Below are 22637 nucleotides of genomic sequence, written 5' to 3' on the forward strand. Positions count from 1 at the left end.
CCACAGGTGATCCTCAACACCCTCAGCCTATGAAGATAACTGCTTCTCTGCCTGGGTATGCACTCACGTGTACATTTGAGCGACCGTCCATGTTTGCCAAAAGAGGGTCCTCTCCCAATTCTTTTCCTATGTTGGGGGTAGCAGCCTCTCCTTTTAGATGTTGCAGGTTCACATAACTAATATATAGTAAGAAAGCTGCGCTAAAAAAAGAGAAGTATGTCCAAAAGGTTATGACAATCCAATGGAAGCACTTAAAATCTTGCAAACACCCTGGTGTGCACACATAAACAAGATGAAGTGCCCAACCACCGTAGCTGTAGATTAGGCTTACCAGCCAGCAAGCAACAAAAGCAGATGGCTTACAACCCAGCCAGGGCCTTTGAAATTTGCAGATGATCACAATGGGGATGGTGGTTTAGATGGTTGACCTTTCTCACTCGCTCCAGCAAAAGAGAAGAGAACTGGCCATAGTGTAATATATCCAAAGTAACTTTAATAAAACGTAGTATTGCACTTACAGTTCAGAAGAAGTAGAATCGCATGTATAAAAAAGCTGGCCGGCATAAACAAAACACAGAACGGAGCCCGTCCTCCTCTCTGAATCACGTGGTATCGTCACTACGTGCCTCTCCAGACGCGTTTCGTCATCAATCGGACATTCTCAATGGGGACCCATAACTGTTTCCTCCATCTCTCCTCCTGTTAAGGCAGGTTCCTCTCCCCTAAAGGGAAGAGTTCTTGAGCTGAATCAGCGACTACATTCTGTACTCCTTTGTTGTTCTCTTCCCATCAGCAAGCATGAGGCCCAGGAAGCATGTGACCCACAGTTATATAGTCCTGTTAGCCTCTGCCCATACACATTAATGATAGGCTAAGGGTGACCTATACCACTAACTACATCCTGTATCAACTCAACCTGTCCTCCAGCACCTCTCACTGGTCAGACTAGGCGTCACTTTAGCAGAGTGCAGGTGGTCACACCCCCCCATCCTACACTATCATTCCTCCACAATAAATCAAACCCAGCCAGGCTTATACCAAACAGGGTAATGCCTGAAATTTACACTTAACTCTAAACCTCTCTAACGTTTTAGCACACACCTAAGTAGGTGGGCGCTACAAATACTTTAACTCACCCTTTTAGAAAACACCCCCACTCCCCCCCTTCAAAAAAAATCCAGCACTAATCTGCAGACTCCCTCTTCCCTGCACAAATCTTTACACCTCCTCCTAAATCTCCAGTTTCCAAGCACAAATCCTCTTCCACCCAACAAAATCCCCCACTCCCAGCACAAATCCTCTTCCAACACTCCAAATCCCCCCTCTCGGCATGAATCTTCCCCCCTTCCAATCCCCCATCCCAGCACAAATCCTCTCTCCCTTCTAGCACAAATTCTCCCCCAATCCTCCCTCCCTGCACAAATCCCCCCAGCACAGATCATTTTCCTTCCAATCCTCTCTCCAAGCACAATCCCCCCCATTCCTCCCCTAACTCCTCTTCCACCCCTCCAAAGACCAACCTCCCCGAACAAATCCCCCGACCTCAAATCCCTCCTCCCAGCATAAATCCTAATCCCCACCCAGCACAAATCCTCCTTCTAGTACCAATCCTTTACCCTCCAGATTCCCTATCACAGATACTCCTCCTTCAACAACCCACACTTCAAATGCAGATTATATTCTTGCCCCCCCACCGCCAAAACTTCCCCTCTCCCAGCATAAATTCCCTCAATATAAATACCCCCTCCCAGCACAAATTCCCTCCCTTAAACCGCCTCTCAAACCCCCTACTTCTAGCATAAATTGTTTATATTTTAAATATATATTACCTGCCCCCCAGGACAATTGTTTTGTGCTACCCTGGACCTTAGAGTAACAAAATATGCAATATCAGAGGTCATACAGTTTCCCTATTCTTCTTCGGAATCCCCAGAACTAAAAGGGAAAGGAAACTTTCCCCTAGGTGTTTGCCTGGGGCGGCATCTTTCAGGGGGGCAGCGCATCTCAGTGGCATTGCTTCAGGGGGCCCCCCCGCTAAATTAGACTGTCGGGCCACAGGGTTGCCACCATCGGGGGGACAGCCCAACATGTAGGGGGCCAGGGTACAGGGTTGCCAACTATCTAGCCGTGGGGGTTGTTGGGGCAGGCCGAGCTTGCAGTCAGTAATGTCCTACCGCTTTTTACAAATAGCTAAGGAGGACTGAAAAGGGGTGTGGTCGAGCGCAGCATGAGAGGATCTACTACACCGGAGTTCCTGTCACCGGAGTTTTCCCCGGCCGCAATGCCACCTGGCCTGGATCTGCTGCTCCATCCTCTGCCAGTCTGCCTGCAGCTGTTCTCTGTCCCTGTGCAGTCCTGTAAGCCCGACAGGATGACACTAAAGGAGAAAGGCACGTCACCAGCTCAGCACTGCCACAGAAGACACCCACACTGAAAAGAGGAAACAGACACAGTGAGTAAACAGGGCAAGTCTGCTAAACCAGTCTCTGACCATCTCCTGTATTATGCGTGCAGTCTCTGACCATCTCTTGTAATATGCCTACAGTCTCTGACCATCACTTGTGCTATGTCCACAGTCTCTGACAATCTCTTGCACCATGTTCACAGTCTTTGACCATCTCTTGTATCATGTCCACAGTCTCTGACCATCTCTTGCGCCATGTCCGCAGTCTCTGACCATCTCTTGTGCCATGTCTGCAGTCTCTGACAATCTCTTGCGCCATGTCCGCGGTCTCTGACATCTCTTGGGCCATGCTCAAAGTCTCTGACCATCTCTTGCTCCATGTCCGCAGTCTCTGACCATCTCTTGTGCCATGTTTGCAGTCCCTAACCATCTCTTGCACCATTTTTGCAGTCTCTGTCAATCTCTTGCGCCATGTCCGCAGTCCTGGACACAGCAAAATATATGCACTCTTTAGCTGGTTTTAATGTACAGAGTAAGAGGTAGAGCCTAAAGAGGAAGAGTGGAGTTTACAGATGAAGGGGTGGGGTTTACAGATGAAGGGGTGGACCTTTAATAGGAAGGGGTGGGGCAAATCTACTTGGGGGGTGCCTGGTTTTAGTCCTGCCTAGGGCAGCACAAAACCAAAATACACCACTGAATCTGATATTTATAAAGGTAGGAGTATCACTGAAAACACAAGACAAGCAGTGTTGTAATTACCAAGACTTAAAATTAGATAGGATTACTTTAGCTCCTGTGTCATTGTATTACTTTATGTCTCAGCCAATCAGTTAGCTCTTCTGATCAACACCCAGACATTCTGAGTCCCAGGAGTCCTTAAATTTAGGAGGAATTGACATGCAGACATGAAGAAGTGTCAGCTATCCATGGACAAAGCTGAAATAGGTAACAATGTGAAGCCTCAGGTTTGCCTTCAAAGTGCTATTTTAACTTACATTTACTTTGTAGAACAAAGAAATGAGCTTTTACTTGAAAATTTAGCTTGCAGCGTCTAGATAAAACAATTCTGCCGCTGACTGACCAGAAGGAGGGGACCTGTCTATCCTTACTGAACTTTCTGAAGCCAAGCTCTTTTATTTAAGCTAGGTGTAACAGTTTTTTGTGTCTTGTAAAAAGTGACTTTTGTAATATGTTTAGCTTCTAGATTAATGTAATCTGCTATGGGATTTTTTCATCTTAATGTAAGCCAAGTATAACAATTATTCATGACTTTAAAATGTTATTTCTGCATCTTATTTCTCTAAAATTATTACTTTATGTTTACACTTTTGACCATTGTTGGTTCTGTTTATAATAACCTAGTGTAAAGAGAGCTCCAGGTATATTAATGTATAGTAAGTTTTAGTCAGTTTTGGTGTATAATCAGTTTGTAAAGAATGCTGGACTTTTATCAAGGGAATCCAGTACGGCGTGCATGCTTGTAAGCACCTTTTTATATGTAAATTAGGCATATTTTGACAGCAAAGAGAGGGGAGGGTGTGTCACTTCTATTAGGCAGACCATCCAGGGTGCAAATTTCTTTCCTGCAACCATGGGTTGCAGGAAGAAATCCACACGGTTCACCCATCAACACACACAGTGCTGACAGAGAAATGCTGTCAGGGCTGGCTCAGCCCTTCCTTCTCTGAGCCGGCCGCTCAGCTGTCGGCTAATTGCCAGCTCTCATCTCTCTCCACAGTTAACCAGCTGTTGTGGATCTGCTCGTCAGTCCCGCCTACTTAAAGATCTCCAGCTCACTTCATTCCTGCCTTCGCCTTGTTAATATCACAAGAAACCATCTCCTGCGTTCCTGTTTAAAGCCTGGCTTTGCTGACATACCTTCTGGCTCCTTATCCTGCTTGCTGTTCCTCTACTTGGATCCCTGACTTCTGGCCTGGCTGATTACCCGATCTGGTTACTGAACTCTGACTTGGCTGATTACCCAATCTGGTTACTGGACTCTGGCTATGCTTTGACTATGCTTACTCTATTTACCTTTTTATTTTTATTAATAAACAAGTGTGATTTACTGTACTTCTGTCTCGGACTGGTTCATGGTTTCTGACAAATCCCTCCGGCTGAGCAATTGTTTGCTCCCGGTGGGAGGTGGGGGCGGGAGAGTGTAGGCGTCCCCTCCAGCAGAAGACAGTGATTATCGCTAGCGGCTATAGCAATCGCAAGAGAATGTGTCAGGGTGGTTGTACCCAAGTTGATCAACTTGGTACATTCAGCCTGCCCATTAACGGTTTGAGACTCGATCGGTTCCTGCTGAACCCCTTGATATTCGAACTGCGTATGGCCTGACTTGGTCAATCACCAATGTGTGTAACCTGATCTGCCTGTTCTATTTGAGAGTAGTGGATGCTTTACATAAGTTGAGAAGATGATGTTTTCTTTCTAAATTCTCACTAGATGTAATGACCCTTCACACAAGGGGGGGCTTGCAGAATAATTATTATGAAGGGGCAGTCCTTTGAGATGCTCTTCTGTTGGCTATCGTTGGGGCCCTTCAAGAGCGTTTTGCACTTAATAATAGTTCCAGTTAACCTGAATGCAGAATAGGCACAGTAAAGTCTTGGCAAAAGTACAAGGTAGATGCGGTTCAGGAGTAGTAAAGGTTCGATATAACGTGGTATAGTGTTGATATAGGTGCAGTCTAGGTTTGGAATGCGTGCAGTATAGACTGCAGTATGGGTGCGGTATGGATTTAGCACACTTACTGTCCTGCTCTGCAGTAATGTTTCATGCCCTGTCTGTCTTACCTCTGGTCTGTGTATCACCTTTAAGGACTGCACTCTCACACCTGCATGTTTAGGTAATCTTCTCTCAGCATGGCTCCATCCAAACCTCTAACAGGAAACACTATTTAGCACCATGCACTGTGAGCCAGCCTTACCCGAGCAATAGTGTGTTTAGGCTCCCCTGTGTGTTTCTTGCCATGTGCTCTACATTTGATTCCGTGTACTGACTTTGGCTTGTTCTCCTGACTATCCCTGTCTGCTTGTAGCCCTGACCATTGGTGTGTTCTCCTGACTATCCCTGTCTGCCTGTAGCCCCGACCTTTGGCATGTTCTCCTGACCATCCCTATTTTCTTGTTACCCCGACCCTTGGCTTGTCCTTCTGATTATTCCTTGTTGCCCTGCACTGCTGTTTCCTCTCCATCCACCAGAGCCTGCCGTGAGCATGAGCTGGGAGACCCTGGGGGCCGTGACCTGGAGTCAGCTGCAGCAAAGATCATCCTCATCATCAGAGGCTCTGGTTAAAACCCACTGGCTCTTAGACTCTGCTCTTTGGGGAATCTTACGCTCTAGCTTCCTGTTCGATCCGTGTCAGTGCTCAGGTGGAGCTGCTTTCCTGAACCACCCAGAGCTCCATCCGCAGCACTCAGCCGAAGGATCCACAAGCTTAGTGGTGCACTCCTGACCCCAGCAGTGTGCATCTGTCACCTGGCCTCAGGTGACCTGACACTCAGTCTCTGCTAGCAGTGTCAATAATGGGTGGATAGCATTGTCATCAGTTTCCAGGATAGTGCTGTGGATGCTCACTGTAGAAGAAGGGCCCCCTCAGTGTCCCCCTGAAAGCCTCCAGTAATCAGCAGTGGGAATCAAGAGGTGGAAAGCAGAGGGTGAGTAAATGCTTTAGCCTCTCTGCAGCAGCGGTGCAGGATCTGTGATGTGGGTGGTGATGCTGCTATGCCCAAGGGTCTCAGGCTTGCATCCTCACTGGCAGGTGAATACTCCTCGAAGGAAGAGCTTTTCTGGGCAGTTTAATAAAAATCATCTCCACACTCCTCCTACTGCAGAGAGCCTATTGGAATTTGTTTTGTAAGGAGCGCATTTATCCAATTAAATGGCTGTCTTCTCAAACTACCAGTTCCAGGTTTCTCAGCACTCTGCATAGAAGTCTATGGGCTTGCTTGGCTTTAGTTCTCCCCCTGCTGGCTGCTGAGAATGGTGCAGCATAACATCAGTATCTCAGTAGAGGGAGAGAGAAATAAAAAGCAGTGTCTCCTTTTACATATTGCTGTAGCCCAGCATCTGGCTACATGTTAACAAAATGTAGCAAAGTACTTGGGTGGCAGTACTATGGAGATTTCTGTTGGTTTCCATAACACTGTATCCAACACTAGCATGTATGACACTGTTCTAAGATGCTGTTTATATCATTGTTTTCAGAACACAATATAGGTATAATTATGGTTTAACAGTGTAAAGTGGTAAATGTCAGGAGTAATGTCAAACTATTGAAGTCATTTTAATGAAAAAGCTCTGGTACTGAAAGCACATATCAGATACTACCCAAAGAGTGTGCAGAATTTTGATACCCTTTGCAGCATCTCCTCAGAATTCATAAAAACCTTTTTCAGAACATTACCACAATTTCTTGCAACAGTAGATGGAGCAAGGAAAAATTAGAAACTTTCAGACAGGTTCAAGATATGCATTTGTTAGTATATCAAAAGCTCTATTAATATTAATGCAATTTTTCTTAAACTTCCCCATCTCTCAATGTGGATCATCATTGTAATTAACACATACTAATTTACATAAATATTTAGAATGCATGTTGACATCCATGCATGAATATTTGTTGATTCCTTAGATTTCATGTGTTCATTTATTCATCTCTACTTTGGATTATATTAATTTGATCATTCATTTGCATAGCTAATCATGGAGTTGCACTGATTGCATCTACATCTTAATATTTAGAGAATAGAGGTACAGTGTCATATTTGTGTCACAGCAGCACATCTGGAGAACGGAATAGTCAAACTATTTTTTATGCATCTGCAGAACCTTTGAGTAATTAAAGGTAAAGCTGTGAACAGTGTTTAATTATGGCAAATCCCTGAAGCAAAATTGTCTTTCAGTCAAGAGCTAATGTCTCTTCAGTCTTTAGGTTTCAGTACAATGGAAATGTGTATGGTTTTGAACTGAATATGTACATACCCTATGCATAAACTGTGCTGTTTTTGCATAAACAGGTCTGTCAGCTGGCCGGAGACCCATACAAAGCCAGAACCAACTTTGATCGGATCTCTGCTTTGATAACCTGGAAGCAATGTCATCACGTCTGGTTTACCTGACTGTCATCGGCGCCATTTTTTGAAAATCAAAAGTATTCAAAAATGCAAATCTTGGCAATTTGAATGCTTTCAAGTGCAAAGGAGGGATTTGGGGTTTTACTTACTTCATAAAGAGTACCTGTCACGGCCCTATTGCTGTCACAAGGATGTTTACATTCCTTGTGACAGCAATAAAATTGATAAAAGTGAAAAGCAACAGTGTAAAAATAAATAAAAATAAAATAAATGAATGAGTAAAAAAAATTAATTGCACACAGAGATTGTCCCACACAAGTGAAGTATTGCCGCAAACGTCAGATCATGGGCAGTAATTCTAGCACTAGATCTCCTCTGTAGATATAAAATGGTAACCTGTAAAGGCTTTTAACTACTTTCCACCAGCGCTATAGCCGAAAGATGGCTACAGCATGGGCCCTATCTGCCAGGAGGGCGTCCATGTCCTCCCAAGCAATTGCTGTCTGTGCATCCCTGCGGGTCGCACGGCACGCTCTGTGATCACCGAGTCTGAGACTCGGCTGATCACAGATCAGAGTGAGGGGTCGATCCCGACCCCTTACCACGTGTTCAGCTGTCAGCCAATGACAGCTGATCACGTGATGTAAACAGAAGCTTGGTAGTAGGTATTTTTTTCCCTCACGCTATTCGTGAGGGGGAAAAAAAGCCGATTACCGGCTTCTGTCAGAGGGACATCGGTCCCTCACACAGAAAGCCGCAGCTGCATTTTCTATGCCCACCAGTGTCAGCTGCCAGTGCCACCTACCAGTGCCCACAGTGAAACCCATCAATGACCACCAGTGCTGCCAATCAGTGCCCATCAATGTCTCATAATCAGTGCCACAGATCAGTACTGCCTATCAGTGTCACCTACCAGTGCCTACCAGTGCCACCCATCAGTGATCAGTGCCACCTATCAGTGCCCTTCAGTGCCACCCATCAGAGCCAACCCTCAGTGCCCATCAGTGCCACCCATCAGTGCCACTTCTCAGTGCCACCTATCAGTGCCGCCTCATCAGTGCTTATCAGTGCCACCTATCAGTGCTGCCTTATTAGTGCCTATCAGTGCCTATCAGTGCTGCCTATCAGTGCCCATCAATGCCCATCAGCACAGCCTATCAGTATCCATTAGTGCAGCCTCATCAGTGCACATCAATGAAGGAGAAAAATTACCTGTTTTCAAAATTTTATAACAAACTATAAAAACCCAGCAGCAATTAAATACCACTAAAAGAAAGCTCTATCTGTGTGAAAAAATGATAAAAATGTAATTTGGGTACAGTGTAGCATGACCACGCAATTGTCATTCAAAGAGTGACAGCACTGAAAGCTGAAATTTGGTCTGGGCAGGAAGGGAGTTTAAGTGCCCAGTAAGCAAGTGGTTAAAGCATCCCCCATGGATCGTAAAATTTACATACTTTGTCGCTGCTGCGTGGGCGTGCACAATTTTAAAGCATGACATGTTTGAAATCTATTTGCTTATTTGCTCTTATTGTTTTGCATTCAAATTTTAAAAAGTACATTTTTTCCCCAAAAATTGCGTTTGAAAAACCACTGCACAAATACTCTAGATCCTCTGCTTTAAAAAATATATATAATGTTTGGAGGTTCTAAGTAATTTTCGAGCAAAAAAAAAAAAAAAAAACAGATTTTCACATGTATACAAAAAGTGCCAGAAAGTGCCTGGTCAATGGTTAATACAGTGGTCCTTTAACCACTTCCGGACCGCCTTCCACACATTTACTGCGGCAAGGTGGTCTAGGTGTGTGAAACAGCGTAACTGTACTTGTGCAGTAGTCTTTGGGGGCCACCCACAATCGTTCCCCAGAGAGGCAAAACGGTGATCTGCCTATGTACACAAGGTATATCGCTGTTCCCGACAGGGGAGAACATAGAGATCTTGTATTCCTGCTAAGTAGGAACAGGGATCTCTGTGTTCTACCAGTCAAAGCAATCCCCACACAGTTAGTAAGCACCCCCTAGGGACACATTTAACCCTTTGATCGCCCCTGGTGTTAACCACTTCCCTGCCAGTGTCATTAGTACAGTAACAGTGCATATTTTTAGGACTGATCACTGTATTAGTGTCACTGATCCCCAAAAAAGTGTCAAAAGTGTCAAAAGTGTCGGTTAGGTGTCCGATTTGTCCGCCGCAATGTCGCAATCTCGCTAAAAATCACTGATCTCCGCCATTACTAGTAAAAAATAAATAAATAAAAATTCTATAAAAATATCCCATCATTTGTAGATGCCGTAACTTTTGCGCAAGCCAATCAATATACATTTATTGGGATTGTTTTAATTGACGCTCTTTCTTTTTTTAAAATAAATAAATAAAAACCGCAGAGGTGATCAAATACCACCAAAAGAAAGCTCTAATTGTGGGAAAAAAGGACATCAATTTTGTTTGTGTACAATGTTACACAACCATGCAATTGTCAGTTAAAGCGACGCAGTGCTCATATCGCAAAAAATGGCCTGGTCATGAAGGGGGTAAAGCCTTCCAGTGATGAAGTGGTTACATTTTAGTGTACTAAAAGCACCGATTCACAAACACTGAAAGAAAGGAAATCTGGGGTGTTGTAAATTGCAGCCAATCAGATAATGGCTTTCATGCTTGTTGATATTGGTCACACTAATACCTTGCATTCCTGCAGTTTATACATACCAATACCATAAGTTTTTTTGGGGCTTTTATACTTTCACTTAGCATCATTTATGCTAGATAAAGCTTCAAGTAAAAAGAGAATTCCAATGATCTAGTTATACTAGCTCTGACTAAATATGCCCAAAGGCATATGTAACATACTTTAATAATATATGGCACATATTTTGCTGTGTGGGATCTCAGCAACCAAACACACATTGGGTTTTCATTGACAGCACTAAATTATTGAAACATGGCTGCTGATGCTGCTGCTACGGGTTACTGCATATTATCTGAATAAGCTAGGTTTACACTGCTGTGACTCAATTTTGATCCGACTTTCAGTGTTATTATGTAGTGCAACTTTAGTGCAACTTGTACACAATTTGGATGCTACTTTGAAGCAGTTTGCATATCATCCACTCGAAGACCAGGCCCTTTTCTGACACTTTTTATTTACATATAACAATATGTATTTTTTAATGTAAAATTTCCTAGAACCCACAAAAATATATATTTTTTTAAAGCAGAGCTCCATCAGCTTATCCCCTACAGCTATTACCTTTTGTATCAATTGACCCTCCCTCTTTAGATTGTAAGCTTGAACGAGCAGAGCCCTCCGATTCCTCTTGTACCAAAAAAGTAATGCAACTGTAATGTCTGCCTTCATTTTGTTAAGCGCTGCACAAATTGTTGGCGCTACAAAATCCTGTATAATAATAAAAAAATAAATAAAAAAGCAGAGGCCCTAGAGAATAGATTGATGGATGTTGCAATTTTTAATGTCACATGGTATTTGCGGGGCAGTGGTTTTTCAAATATAATTTTTTAGGAATAAATACAATTTTTGAATTTTAATGCAAAAATGCACAATATAATACCCAATTGTTTGGTAAAATTTAAAAGATGATGTTATGCAGAGTAAATAGATACCAAACATGTTACATTTTAAAAGTGCGGATGCAAGAGTGACAAACAATGTAAATTTTACTATCCATAGGCAAAGCTTTAAAAGCCTTTACAGGTTAGCACTTTAGATTTACACAAGAGGTCTGGTGCTAGAATTACTGCCCATGATCTGATATTTGTGGTGATACCTGTGATCAGATGGTTTTCTTTTTTTTAAATGGCGTTGTTTACATCTGGAGAAACCGGAAGTGATAGACGCTCATCGCTTCCTGTTTCCTTTACCATAGAAGTGATCAGAGCCATCCAGTCTCTGAATACCTCTATGTTCAGCTGGATGGTCGCTCGGGTCTCTGGCTGGTTGGGGGGGGGGGGTGGGAGTCCCATCCCACCCCACTGCTTGTAAAAACAATCTAGCAGATAGTTACCTGCTATAATTACTTTTACAAGAAAGATTACCACCAGCTGAAAAAATACCAGGACGATGCCTGTAGCTGCAGGCATCATCTCAGTATAACCACTTGAAGTCAATGCCATACATGTATGTGATTTGGCAGCAAGTGGTTATTTGGGGCCAAAATCTTGCTGGATTTGCACCAAAGTAGTACAGGAACCTTTTCCAAAACCGTGCCATACTGAATCACATTGATGTGAATGGACACCATTAAAAACAAGTGATTTCCCATGTTTCTGTGTAACTCTGTTGCATATGGTGTACCAATGCCTGTTAATAGGAAATATATTGTATTATATCTACAATTAATCATGCTCAAGATTGATATTATTCATTTTATTGGCAGATGCCATTTCTATGACATGTGTACATATTTGTTTTTACCATTTTATCAACATTCATTACTTCTCATGTGCTGCCAAGCTGACATTTATGTATCCATTAAGTTCATGCCATGCGTGCATGTGTATGTGTATATATATGAAAATACTTTTTTACTTGTTTCATACTATTATCACAAATAAATAATGTTTACTAACCACTCTACCTCCACAAGTCAATTGCCTATTTGAAAGTCCCATATTCCTTTCTTATTTACCTGAATCAGGGATGGAGGTACATTCATTGTGCCTCATTTAAAGTCCCAAAACTCCCCTCTCTCATTTATATGCATTAGGGATGGAGGCAATTGATTTTTGGATTGGCAGTGTTCCCCTGCCATCCACGTGTGAGTTCTGTTGTGGTTGTTAGTGCACCCTTTCCAGGGTCCTCACACTTAAGACATCTAAAATGCCATGTCTATGGCACCTGGCGGTATATTTGACATTGTACTACAAGTATATTTGCATTTGATTAATAAAACATTTATATAATAATGATTTGATTGTAGCTGTATTAGTGCAATTGTGACAGAGAAAATTGAGTACTGTCCGTGATACTTTTTTTATTTGCACTAACATACAATTTTTAAGGACGAGCTTTCGGGGTATGTCCCCTTCTTCAAGGTCCAAGCAGTACTGATTCACAAATTTTTAAGCAGCATGTTAAAGAAAAAAAAAAAAAAAAAAAAAAAAAAAAGGGAAAACCAAACACATACAAATCAATGGTAATAAAGATAGCAGCAGAGTTAGTGAGATAAGACTGAGGAGAGAGCTATAGAATGCAGGGGGGGATACTAGTCACAGAGGGGTCGTAAAACTTTAGCATAATGTGTAAGGAAACCAATATCTAAATTCAGGCCGTTATTTTTCGTGTCAAAAAGAAGTATCATTCTTAGTTCAAACATTTTCCTTTCCTGGATAGTTCTGAAATTCCCTTTAAGAACTAAAACATTGAGGTCCTCTATAGTGTGGTCCGGCTGTGAGAAATGATGTCCCACAGGTGTGCATAAACTTTCTTCTTTATGTTCTTTGATGGTATGTCTGTGCAAATTCATCCTCGCTTGCAACTTCTGTCCTGTTTCACCAACATAAGATCCTTTGCTGCACCTTTTGCATTGGATGAGGTGCACAACATTACTGGAGGTACAGTTGTAAGATCCCATGATATTGAAGGTCCCATTTGTGTGTGTAACACTTTTGGATAGATTGATCTGGCTGCATAGTTTGCAGCGTTTTTTATTGCAGGGTTTGCTTCCATTATTTGTGACTTCATAATCAGAGTGAAGTTTCCTGCTGATTAGTTTGTGTCTGAGGTTGGGTGGTTGTCTGAAAGCCAATAATGGGGGTTGTTGGAATATTCCTTTTAGTGTTTCAGCCTCTGTTATAATGGATTGTAAATCTTTGATTATCTTTTTGATCCCTTCTAGTGCTGGGTTGTATGTGGTGACTAGAGGTACTACAGAGGACACTACAGTATACATCAGGGATGACAAGCTTCACACGTCGATATACAGAAAACCGACTGACCGATGCAGCTATCTTCATAGTTCCAGTTTTCACCCCCAACACACTAAACGGGCCGTCATACACAGCCAGGCCATCAGATACCACCAAATTTGTTCAGACCCAGAAGACAGAGATAAACTTCTCAGAACACTGGCAGACTCCTTCCATAAGAAAGGTTACAAAGAAAAAACCATCAACAACAGCATAAACACAGCCTTGAAAACCCGAAGAGAAAATCTCCTCCAATACACAGAGAAAAAAACAAATAACCGAGTACCTCTAGTCACCACATACAACCCAGCACTTGAAGGGATCAAAAAGATAATCAAAGATTTACAACCCATTATAACAGAGGATGAAACTCTAAAAGGAATATTCCAACAACCCCCATTATTGGCTTTCAGACAACCACCCAACCTCAGACACAAACTAATCAGCAGGAAACTTCACTCTGATTATGAAGTCACAAATAATGGAAGCAAACCCTGCAATAAAAAACACTGCAAACTATGCAGCCAGATCAATCTATCCAAAAGTGTTACACACACAAATGGGACCTTCAATATCATGGGATCTTACAACTGTACCTCCAGTAATGTTGTGTACCTCATCCAATGCAAAAGGTGCAGCAAAGGATCTTATGTTGGTGAAACAGGACAGAAGTTGCAAGCGAGGATGAATTTGCACAGACATATCATCAAAGAACATAAAGAAGACAGTTTATGCACACCTGTGGGACATCATTTCTCACAACCGGACCACGCTATAGAAGACCTCAATGTTTTAGTTCTTAAAGGGAATTTCAGAACTATCCAGGAAAGGAAAATGTTTGAACTAAGAATGATACTTCTTTTTGACACAAAAAATAACGGCCTGAATTTAGATATTGGTTTCCTTACACACTATGCTAAAGTTTTACGACCCCTCTGTGACTAGTATCCCCCCCTGCATTCTATAGCTCTCTCCTCAGTCTTATCTCACTAACTCTGCTGCTATCTTTATTACCATTGATTTGTATGTGTTTGGTTTTCCCTTTTTTTTTTTTCTTTAACATGCTGCTTAAAAATTTGTGAATCAGTACTGCTTGAACCTTGAAGAAGGGGACATACCCCGAAAGCTTGTCCTTAAAAATTGTATGTTAATGCAAATAAAAAAAGTATCACGGACAGTACTCAATTTTCTCTGTATATAATAATGACATATGCAATATCTGTAATAGTGACGTTCCTCATTCAAAGTCCCACTAATTTCCCTTTTTTTAATATATATATAATAGGGATGGAGGTTCGGTCACTATGGTGTTTGACAGGTCATATCTCTTTTTCTTCACCAATTTTGGGTGGAAGACACCTGTTTCTATATAGTGACCTGCAACGCCTTTATACCATCTGATACCACGCCCATTTTTTCTAATTACAATTTACCTACGTACCAAAATATTTTCCTACTGGGCCTCTGTTGTTCTATATGACTCTATCTACACTGAGGCTGGTCTGGGTTGGGGATGGGGGGCGCCCTTTTCTTGTCTCCATTCCGGAGCTGCGATGCGTAGCAGTGCTACCCTTCTGTGTCTCTCTTGAGATATTGGCGGGTGCCCTCCTATGCATCGGAATCATGCTATGACCTGTTTGTGGCATATTTTGACACCACAATGCAGGGACATCTTCTGTCTATCTCACAGCGGAGATGGGGTTGGAATGGCTCCACTTTGGCGCTTGCACCGGTGGTGGATCTCACTGTCAACTCCTATTCTCATTCGACATTGTGCATGACGTTGGTCGGGGACCCACCCCACACCTGGATTACATAAGCAGGTGAGCTTGATTGTCTTACCATTTCACTATGTGTTTTACTCCAGATAGGTAGCACACACAGCCCATTCACTGGATACACACACGTAAGTTATGCACATTTTTTTCTAGCCCTCTCCCTTTTTTTTATTTTTTTGACACATGCAACATACCCATATATATATATATATATATATATATATATATATATATATATATAAAACACTTATTAAATTTTTTTCTTCATCCCAAACACTCATCATGTTTTTTCACTTTTCATATTTTCTCACTTTTTTTACATATTTTTCACATATCTTTGTACATATTTTTCAAAACACTATATTTGCAATTATCCCCACACATGTGGAATGTGTTGTGGCGATCCGGCATGCTATGTGGATGTTTTCTTGGCCAGGGAGGGGTTCCTTGCCTCAGCTCCGGAACAGACAACCATTCTGGGGTCCCATCTTCCTCGATGCTAGCCAAGCACAGTGCTTTGGCCGACCTGTGAGTATAGATCCCTTTCTCCCCATGAGGTCTTTTCTCCCCTTAGGGGCAGAATATATTAACTAACACTACATATCCATTTGTATTTACAGTTTATTTCTGTACCCAACTCCTGATGAATGGCATATAGCCATGAAACACGTCGAGTTTCCATGGGGTGCTCAGTCAAGTTTTTACAGCAGCTCTGTTGCATATGTAACAATGCCTGTTAATAGGAAATATCTTGTATTATATCTACAATTAATCATGCTCAAGATCGATATTATTCATCTTATTGCCAAATGCCGTTTCCATGACATGTGTACATATTTGTATTTATACCATTTTATCAATATTCATTACTTCTCATGTGCTGCCAAGCTGACATATATGTATCCATTATGTTCATGCCATGTGTGCATGTGTATGTATATATTTGAATTTACTTGTTTCATACTATTGTCATAAATAAATAATGTTTACTAACCCCTCTACCTCCACATGTCAATTGCCTCATTGAAAGTCCCATATTCCTTTCTTATTTACAAGTTGTATATGAAATTGCACTAGTATCCAAGTATTATTGGACCACATAGGGGTATAGCAAACATATGGTAGCTTTTACCTTATGAGTAAGACAATCAAGAACGAGGAACAAATCATTTAGTCTGCTAAAATTAAGTAAACATTTATTCATTCTGTATTCATACAAGGAAATATTATTGTGTGAAAAAGAAAACATAGTTCTGGATGAGTAATTTATAATGTACAACAAACATTATTTAATTGGATGATATGTTTTGTCATCTTTGGTTTGAGATTGATTTATTTTTTTTCCCCAACTACTACACCTTCTTTAACATTAAAATTATAAGCTATGTAATTTAGTGGTTAAATGTCAGCACAAAGCTCATATATTTTATTAAAAGGCACATTTAAATCTGAAGGGAAATTATGTTAAAGTACAATGCTTCATAAAGTAAACAAAGAACAGGATTTTTGTACTGAACAATACAATCTGTTGTTTTTTTTTTTTTTCATTGATAGACACAGGGGTTTGATTTGCTAAAAATGGAGAGTGCAAAATCTGGTGCAGCTGTGAATAGAAACCAATCAGCTCCCAGTTTTTGTTTGTTTTCTAGGTTTTTTTTTGTCAAAGTTTAATTAAACAAGCTGAAGTTAGAAGCTGATTGGCTACCATGCACAGCTGCACCAGATTTTGCACTCTCCAGCATTAGAAAATCAACCCTAGGGTTTAAGACTAACTCAAGATTTCATTTTGAATAAATAGTTTGACCAAGCTGGCCCAAATGAACTATTTTCATTACTAGCAAATGCACCCGCTATCAGTGTTATATAAACTGTATGTAACATCAGCTTCCCGTCTTATTCCCATGTCAAAATCAAGTCAGGCAGGGAGTGTAAAATGACAAAAAAAAGAGGGGGGGGATAGGTAAACAAAGCCCGCAAAGTCCCAATCTGGCAGCACTCCTGTATTCAGAAGTCGGCAGCTGTGTGCATAGGAATACAGGAATGTTGCACTAATAGCAAGGAGGAGCTGGAGGTGGAGATGGTGGCACCTGGCTGTGTGAGCTGTGTTCTCTCCCCCCCTCCTCCTTCCTGCCAGTGCAGCACTTATGTATTCCTATGAACACCATTGCCAGATTGTTAATACAGGAATGCTGCACAGGCAGGAAGGAGGAGGGGAGAGAGAACACAGCCTGCTCCTCCTCCCAACTCTGTCCTGCTCTCCTCTCTGCTCCCAACACTGGGCTGACAGAAGTACTGATACCGCTGTCACTACTCCCATCAGCCTTGTAGCAGAAGGAACTCACCACAGGGTGCCCCCTTTCCTAAATAACTCAACTCTGAATCTAAGAGCAGTGTAGCAGTGCTGCTCCCCTTCCTCTTTCAAAGCCATGGGTGAAGGTGAGCTTCACTTACAGGGCCAACAGGTATTTCTAGGGCTTTGTAGGCACTAAGAGAAAACCTAAAGTGCAGGTGCACATTTTTTTTTATTTGGAGGCTTTCATTCTTGTTGGCAGGCCAGGTTTATAATTAATTATATATTTAATTTGCAAATTTTGCAGTTTGCCTGAGGTTCAGCTCTAAATATGAAAGTGAACACTTTTAACTGTGTTATCCAAACAAAATATAATTTCTATATATTCTATAATATTTATAACTGTAGAGTATTTTAGCTGGCATCTTTAATTAAAAAATAATATAAAATAGTAAATATATAATTTATTTCAGCATATACGTGGAATGCAGTGCAGGATTTTTTGTTTATACTATGACAGTTCTGCTTTAAGGACTCAGATTTAACTTTTAGCCTTGTTTAAATTCTCAGCTGTATTGCAAAAAAAATCCTGCTCCATCACCTTAAATGTTCTGTATTGTGCCCCAGACTAGATGAAGTGAGCTTTGTACATTTTCTGCTTTACAAGATTCTACAGTGTCAGAGCAAGCTTAATCAGTAATGTCTTTACAGATATTGAACAACTAGATCAGCACTTCACATTGACTTACCTATTTAAGCAATTATAGCAAATATATTGTGCTTATATTTCATGAGTTTCAGACTGAAGAAACAAATGTTTTTGTTTGGTCTCCCAATATTAGTGCGAAAGCAGGAATGTCTTTGTTAATGTGTTGGCAAATAGAAATATGGCTAGGCATTTTTTATTCAAATTGGTTTTCCAGCTGTTTTCACTTGGAGCTTGATTGAGAGAGATGGATAAGCCTGGGAGTGCGGCTTTGAGTGTTACTGCTGAACTAAATAATAATGTAAAATAAATTCTATGTGGAAGGTAAACAAATTGAAGCACTTACACTTTATCAGTTGAATCACCATGGTACTGTATTTTACAGAAAAATATAATTCAAAATAATGTGAATATACCATACATGTTGTAGGCTACACTGCAGTGTTGATTTTTTTTTTTTTTTTAGTACTTTACAGAAATTTTACAATATAAAGAGTGTTAAAGCTTATTTTATGTGGTAGAATTTGGAGAAGGACTGAATCAGAAAAGAACATTACTCACTATAGTAATTATGCTTCAGTATGTGAAGAAAATCTGTCTTGTGAGAAGCATGGGGGCTGCCAAAATCAGCCTTCTTCTGAAAATACTAGTTGCCTGGCTGTTAAAATTTAAAATTAAAACACTTTTTTTATTCACTGACCTGGAGCAAGTATGTATAAAGTCAGAGAAAAATCTGAAATTCCTACCTACGTACTTCTTCTGCATCAATAACTCAAAGTATAAAAGCAGAAACCTGAATATGAAAGACGAGCAGCTAGAATTTTTAGGAGAGGTCAGCAATGGCAGCCTACATTTTTTTCTATGATGTTTTATTCCTAAAGCAACCTTGTCGCTATAGTAAATGATTTTTAATAAAGCCATCACTGTTAAAGAAGTCTGTGAATACTTACTTTTCCAGCTACCTGTGCTGCCTAATTCTACTCCTGTTCCGTGAATGTCCACATAGAATCTAACACTTTCCACGCAACTGGTCTCATGCAGCTTCACCTGCTTTCTCCTACTGACCTCTACATCACTAAAGTATGGGTGGGGATTAAAGGAAGAGACAAGCAGAAGTGGTGGGGGGACCCAAGAGATCAATACTTATAGGTGTGAGAAAGCAAAAAAATTCTCTGGATCAGATTCTAGGTAAAGCATTTACACTCTTCTTTTACCAGTATGGCTTCCTTTAAAATCTTTGAGGGACAGGGTTACTTTAAGATGAAAATACCTGAAGATGTCTACTAAGGATCACTTGTTTGTTCAGTGAAAATCATATGCCCAAATATTTATTCATTTTCGTTAAAGCATCACACACTGTGTTGAGATCACTACGCAGGTCTTGGACAACATTTTCAATGCTCCTAGTGTCCTTAAGGATATCCACACTCTGGGTATAAGGATTGAAGTAAACTGAGAAGGGACGGTTGATTGACTTGGCAAACTCTCTAAATAATTAAAAGACAGAAAAAAGCAAGTAAAAATAGTACCACTGGTTATGATCTTTTTTTTTTTTTTTTTTTTGGTTTCTGTCTTTTTTCTTAACAATTAAATGTACCTCATCTTTTCCTTGGCTTCATCAAAGCTTTCTGACACAAAGTACAAATCCTGAAAGGTAGTGATAAGACATTCTTGCAAGCAAGTTGTCTTTGGATCAAACGTTTTCACAGTAGCTTTGTCAGACAAGGCATGCTGTAAGAGGAAAAAAAAAAAAAAACACAACACCTTTTTAAGAAGTGCTTAAAGAAAAAAAAGGCAAAACATTCTTACAAGTTATTTGCTGTAGGTTTGGTTATGTTCTTATAAGTTGAGCACACATTGTAAGAATTTTAATTCAAGCATTTAATTTTAAGAAAGTTAGCTAGAAAAAACATTAGGGTAAAATTTTTTTCGTAAATCCAGAAAAACGTAAGGATAAAAAATGAATTTTTCCTAACTGTTATTAATAATGTTGTGCATGCATAAAAGATCAAGGAAAGATATGTACTATGCACGATTCTGAGCAGAACAGAAAAAACAGCATAATAAAGACAGGAGTTATCAGGGATATTAAACAAGTATTTTCTACATACAGTATAACTGATTATATTTGATTCAAACAAAAGTGTGTAAAGCATTTCAGATAATTGATGTCATACCTGTGTATTCTGGGCTTTAAAACAAACTCAAAGCAAATATTTTAATGGTTATTTGATGGAACTCCAGACAGATATAAATTATACACTATAAGGGCGCGTTTACACTTGCAGTTAGGGGTTGGTAAAAACATGCTGTTGAGCTGTGTTGAGAGTAGGGGGGTGGAGGAAACCTGTAATGCCCCGTACACACGGTCGGATTTTCCGACGGAAAATGTGTGATAGGACCTTGTTGTCGGAAATTCCGACCGTGTGTAGGCTCCATCACACATTTTCCATCGGATTTTCCGACCCACAAAGTTTGAGAGCAGGATATAAAATTTTCCGACAACAAAATCCATTGTCGGAAATTCCGATCGTGTGTACACAAATCTGACGGACAAAGTGCCACGCATGCTCAGAATAAATAAAGGGATGAAAGCTATTGGCCACTGCCCCGTTTATAGTCCCGACGTACGTGTTTTACGTCACTGCGTTTAGAATGATCGGATTTTCCAACAACTTTGTGTGACCGTGTGTATGCAAGACAAGTTTGAGCCAACATCCGTCGGAAAAAATCCTAGGATTTTTGTTGTCGGAATGTCCGAACAAAGTCCGACCGTGTGTACGGGGCATAAGTGTTACAGTTTGTCCTTAGAGACAAATTAGGTCACCTTCACCACCAAGCAGAGCATTGTAAATCTCAAAATTAAATGGACATAAATACAAATCGTTTGGCAAGTAAAATTTAGATGTATTTTGTTTGTATTTAACTGTTCACTTGGAGTTCAGCTTTAAAGTGGTTCTAAAGGTCGAACTTTTTTTTATCTAAATGCATTCTCTGCATTAGGGTAAAAAAAAACCCTTCAGTGTGCAGCTCCTGCTAGCTCCCCTTATACTTACACGAGACCGATCTCGATCCAACTATGTGCATGAGAGCAGCGTCTCTCTCAGTTCTCTCCCTCATTGATTTAGAGACAGCAATTGCCCCCGCTGCTGTCAATCAAGTCAGTGAGGAGGGAGTGGGGACGGGGATGACCCATGCTCTAATTGTCAATGGACACACAGAGCTGGTTCAGGAGCGAGCTTGCATGTGTGCTCTCATAGCAATTGACTTGCTATGGTGGGCACTCGGCAGGAAACCCAAGAAGAAGAGGATCAGGGATGCTCTGTGCAAAACCATTGCACAAAGCAGGAAAGTATAAATGTTTGTTATTTAAAAAAGTGTTTATAATCACTTTAATGGAAAAAGCATCACATGGATTTTTATTTACAGTTCACATAGGTACTTGAATCAGTGGTTAAGTCGGCCTTCTATGTACAACAGATTGGCATAGGTGGGGAGAACAAACACAATCAGGGCAATTTTGCTCTGTAAAGTGCTTTTAAGCTGGCCAAAAACTAGTAGATTTCCAAATGAAGATTCCTAAGAAAATTCTAATGCCCCGTACACACGATCGGACATTGATCGGACATTCCGATAACAAAATCCATGGATGGCGGTGACGTACACCACGTACAACAAGACTAGAAAAGGGCAGTTCTGAACCAAGTGAGGCACCCTTTGGGCTCCTTTTGCTAATCTCGTGTTAGTAAAAGTTTGGTGAGAGACGATTCGTGCTTTTTCAGACTCGTGGTTTTCAGATTGTTTTCTGCTGTTCAGTTTGTGCTTGTGGGTTTGTATCTGCTCTTCAGTGCGTGCAGTCAGTTCGTATCGTATTATTCAGCGTGATCTTATCCGCTCGTTGCTGTTTTTTCAGGTCGCTCTTCGCAGGCCTTGCTGTTCTTCAGTGCGTTCTGTTATGTCGTATTGAGCAGCCGATCATTTTCTAGCCATGTTGCGTATATGTACTCCTCGTAGAGTGCGTGCTGTGCAGGGGGCTTGGTGTTGGGGTCCTTACCTTGACACAAGCCCAGTCCATGAACAGGGTGGGGAGGAGTTCATGGACCAAGAATTGGTTGCTCCAGCGTGACCAGTTCTGTCACATGCCTTTGCTCTGTGAGATCCGTGAGAATAATCCTGATGATTTCAGGAACTTTCTCCGGATGACGGACCCAGTATTTCACCGTTTGTTGGCTTTGCTGACCACTTATATTAGCAGGCAGGATACCTGCATGAGGCAAGTTATCACTCCGGAGCAGAGGCTAGTCGCCACCCTGCGGTACTTGGCAACGGGGAGAAGCCTGCAGGACTTGAAGTTCTCAACAGGCATCTCCCCCCAGGCTCTGGGGATCATTATCCCGGAGACCTGTTCTGCCATCATCCAGGGCCTGCTGAAGGAGTATATTAAGGTAGGAT

General features: G+C 41.1%; 1 protein-coding gene across 1 annotated transcript in view; it reads right to left on the bottom strand.

The window, feature by feature from the left end:
• Positions 1-16361: 16361 nt before the first annotated feature.
• TPH2 (tryptophan hydroxylase 2) overlaps positions 16362-22637 on the bottom strand; it is a 471842-nt gene continuing 465566 nt past the window's right edge. The window contains exons 10-11 of the mRNA XM_073620034.1: positions 19783-19916; positions 16362-19672 (exon numbers count right to left, since the gene is read on the bottom strand). Of these exons, the coding sequence (XP_073476135.1) occupies positions 19498-19672; positions 19783-19916 (309 nt within the window). The 3' untranslated portion in view covers positions 16362-19497. The remainder of the gene's footprint in view (positions 19673-19782; positions 19917-22637) is intronic.

Source organism: Aquarana catesbeiana, linkage group LG03 (genome assembly GCF_042186555.1).
Source record: "Aquarana catesbeiana isolate 2022-GZ linkage group LG03, ASM4218655v1, whole genome shotgun sequence".
Lineage (NCBI taxonomy): Eukaryota > Metazoa > Chordata > Amphibia > Anura > Ranidae > Aquarana > Aquarana catesbeiana.